The sequence below is a fragment of the Corticium candelabrum genome, chromosome 10, assembly GCF_963422355.1.
Source record: "Corticium candelabrum chromosome 10, ooCorCand1.1, whole genome shotgun sequence".
NCBI classification, from domain to species: Eukaryota; Metazoa; Porifera; class Homoscleromorpha; order Homosclerophorida; family Plakinidae; genus Corticium; species Corticium candelabrum.
In genome coordinates, this window is record NC_085094.1 from 5340270 (window position 1) to 5342769 (window position 2500).

Below are 2500 nucleotides of genomic sequence, written 5' to 3' on the forward strand. Positions count from 1 at the left end.
CTGTCAATCACTCTAGCATTTGATTGTTGTAGACACACAGAAAACACAGATCTCCAGTATGTCTTGAAGGTTCATGCATTTGGCTTTTTGTCTACATCTCTCGATAGCTGTGACAGTTTCTTCAAATAGTCTTCAGCTTTCTCTCCCCAACAGCCAAAATGTTTGAAGACTATAGGCACAAATATTGGTTGAAAACCTCCAGGCAAGAGCTCCTGGTCGTACCTTTTGATCTTCAGATTTTCTCTTCTGGTTGCCACTGCTCTCTGAGTTGTAGCTGATAAAACTTCTATTTCACTACTCCAGGGATGCACTAGAGCAATATCCAATTCAAGATCCACCTCTGATGTCGAATCAAATACGACTATGTCTGATCTGTCTTCAGAATTGACATACCTTCCTCTGGGTTCTTTTACGTGATGTAATTGCAGTTGACTTAAACAGTCTGACCATGCTGAAACAATGTTGTAATGGCTGATTGTCTGTCTGTCTGTCTGTCTGTCTGTTTGTCAGAACATTTATTGAAAAACCAACACAAATACAGAAAAGGCTACATATATCACTAAGAGTTCAAGATAAATGACCATTCTGTTTCTATCGGTCTGTCTGTCTGTCTGTCTGTCTGTCTGTCTGTCTGTCTGTCTGTCCAGAAGCCAATTTTAATGCTTATGTGTATTGGAGAAAAAGATTTTCTACAATTCTGCAAAGATGCAATGCCAAAGTTATCCTTAGAAAACTTTCCAAACTGTCACCTAATCATGGTGATTTAGATAGATTATTTGATTTTGACATTCAAATCAAGTCCATTAGTTAATGACTTTGTTGTTTGCAAGGACTGATTTGTAGTTTAAAATCCTAGCATATGTACAAGTAGAATCTGTATGAGAATAAGTTATCTGTCTGTCTGTGTGTCTGTCTATCTGTCTGTCTATCTGTCTGTCTTTTTAAAATGCAAAAATCTACATAACGTTTTAATCATTGAATTGTACAGTTTAAAATACATGATCTCAATCTAATGCATGCTACAGTACTTTGACTGTCTTTGTCGTAAATGTTTTCATCAACTGTCTGTCTATTTGCTTGTCTGTCTGTGTCTGTTCCTGTGCTGTCTGTTCCTCTGCTGTCTGTTCCTCTGCTGTCTGTTCCTCTGTGGTCTGTTTATCTGCTTGTCTGTTCTCTGTCTGTATTTTGTTTGTCTGATTTTTTGCTCACAGTGTGTCATCTACAATGTTCACATGTCTGTCTGTATCTTTGTCTGTCCTCTTTTTGCCGTTTGTCTGTGTGCAATTGTACACAAACTTATAATTTGTTTATAACCTTTTCTGTTTATCAGTTGACGTTTGCCTTGTTTGATCAAGCAATACACAGTAGAGCCAACGTAAGAAAGTTTGTCATACACAATGACTGACATATTTAAACTGCAGTTTCATTAGGTTGATATCGTTGAAACGTATGCCCAGTTTACCAAAGATATACTCGGAATTGAAGCAACTCCTGGTAAGTCAGTCTCACTATCAATTGTAGACTCTGATTCTTTGAGTTTGGCTTCACACACACACACACACACACACACACACACACACACACACACACACACACACCACACACCACACACGTAGAAAATGTGTTTCAGATTGTGTGTAGAAGTATTATGTATTTAATAGCTAAAATTGTCCAAATATTGAATTTTAATTAAAATTTAAGTTTCAATAATTTTGCTGCAGTTTGGCCAATTATAAACAATATTAATATTTCAAAAATTAATTTTTAAAAATTTTACAATTTGAGCATGTTGGGATTAAACTCACTCATTGATTTCAACAGTTGATATAAATTTTTAATTTTTGTCTCAACAGGTACGTCATTTCCTGCGACATTTGGTCATCTTGCTGGCGGCTACGATGCACAATACTATGGATACTTGGTAAACAGAATTAAAAATTAAAATAGAAATAAAATAAATTGATTATTTAAAATAAAATTATTTATCAATAATATTAATTTAATTATTAATTATTCTAATATAATTAAATTAATAATTAATTAATTTAATTTAATTTTGTGGCAAATCAAGTCAACAACAAACTTGGGTTAAAATCAACAAAGGTGACCATTTGTTCTCTCTAGTGGAGTGAAGTCTTCTCTGCCGATATGTTTCATTCGAGATTTAAATCCGAGGGTATAATGAATCCAGCGACTGGTGCGGATTACAGGAGGTGCATTCTGCGGCCGGGAGGATCGAAGGTGGTTGGGACAGTGTGTCAGTGAACTCTTCAGATTTCATGTGAGTGTTGTTTGTTGTAGGACGGGATGGACATGCTGAAGGACTTTCTTGGTCGTGAACCGAGTCAGGAAGCGTTTTATGTCAGTAAGGGACTGACAGTCTGATGGATGGCGATCGGACTGTATGAGCTATGCTGTTGCCGTTATGTCGTCAACTTGCAAAGTGTGCTCTTTAGAAACGCGTGGAATTGAAGGTATTTAGTTGATTTACTAAAACTAT

General features: G+C 36.1%; 1 protein-coding gene across 1 annotated transcript in view; it reads left to right on the top strand.

Annotated features, from left to right (window-relative positions):
* The window catches only part of LOC134185162 (thimet oligopeptidase-like), an 11560-nt gene that overhangs the window by 9028 nt on the left and 32 nt on the right, over positions 1 to 2500 (top strand). Inside the window, exons 18-22 of the mRNA XM_062652943.1 lie at positions 1331 to 1375; positions 1431 to 1494; positions 1854 to 1921; positions 2125 to 2241; positions 2302 to 2500. The exon at positions 2302 to 2500 is cut by the window's right edge and continues 32 nt beyond it. Coding sequence (XP_062508927.1) covers positions 1331 to 1375; positions 1431 to 1494; positions 1854 to 1921; positions 2125 to 2241; positions 2302 to 2385 — 378 coding nt within the window. The 3' untranslated portion in view covers positions 2386 to 2500. The remainder of the gene's footprint in view (positions 1 to 1330; positions 1376 to 1430; positions 1495 to 1853; positions 1922 to 2124; positions 2242 to 2301) is intronic.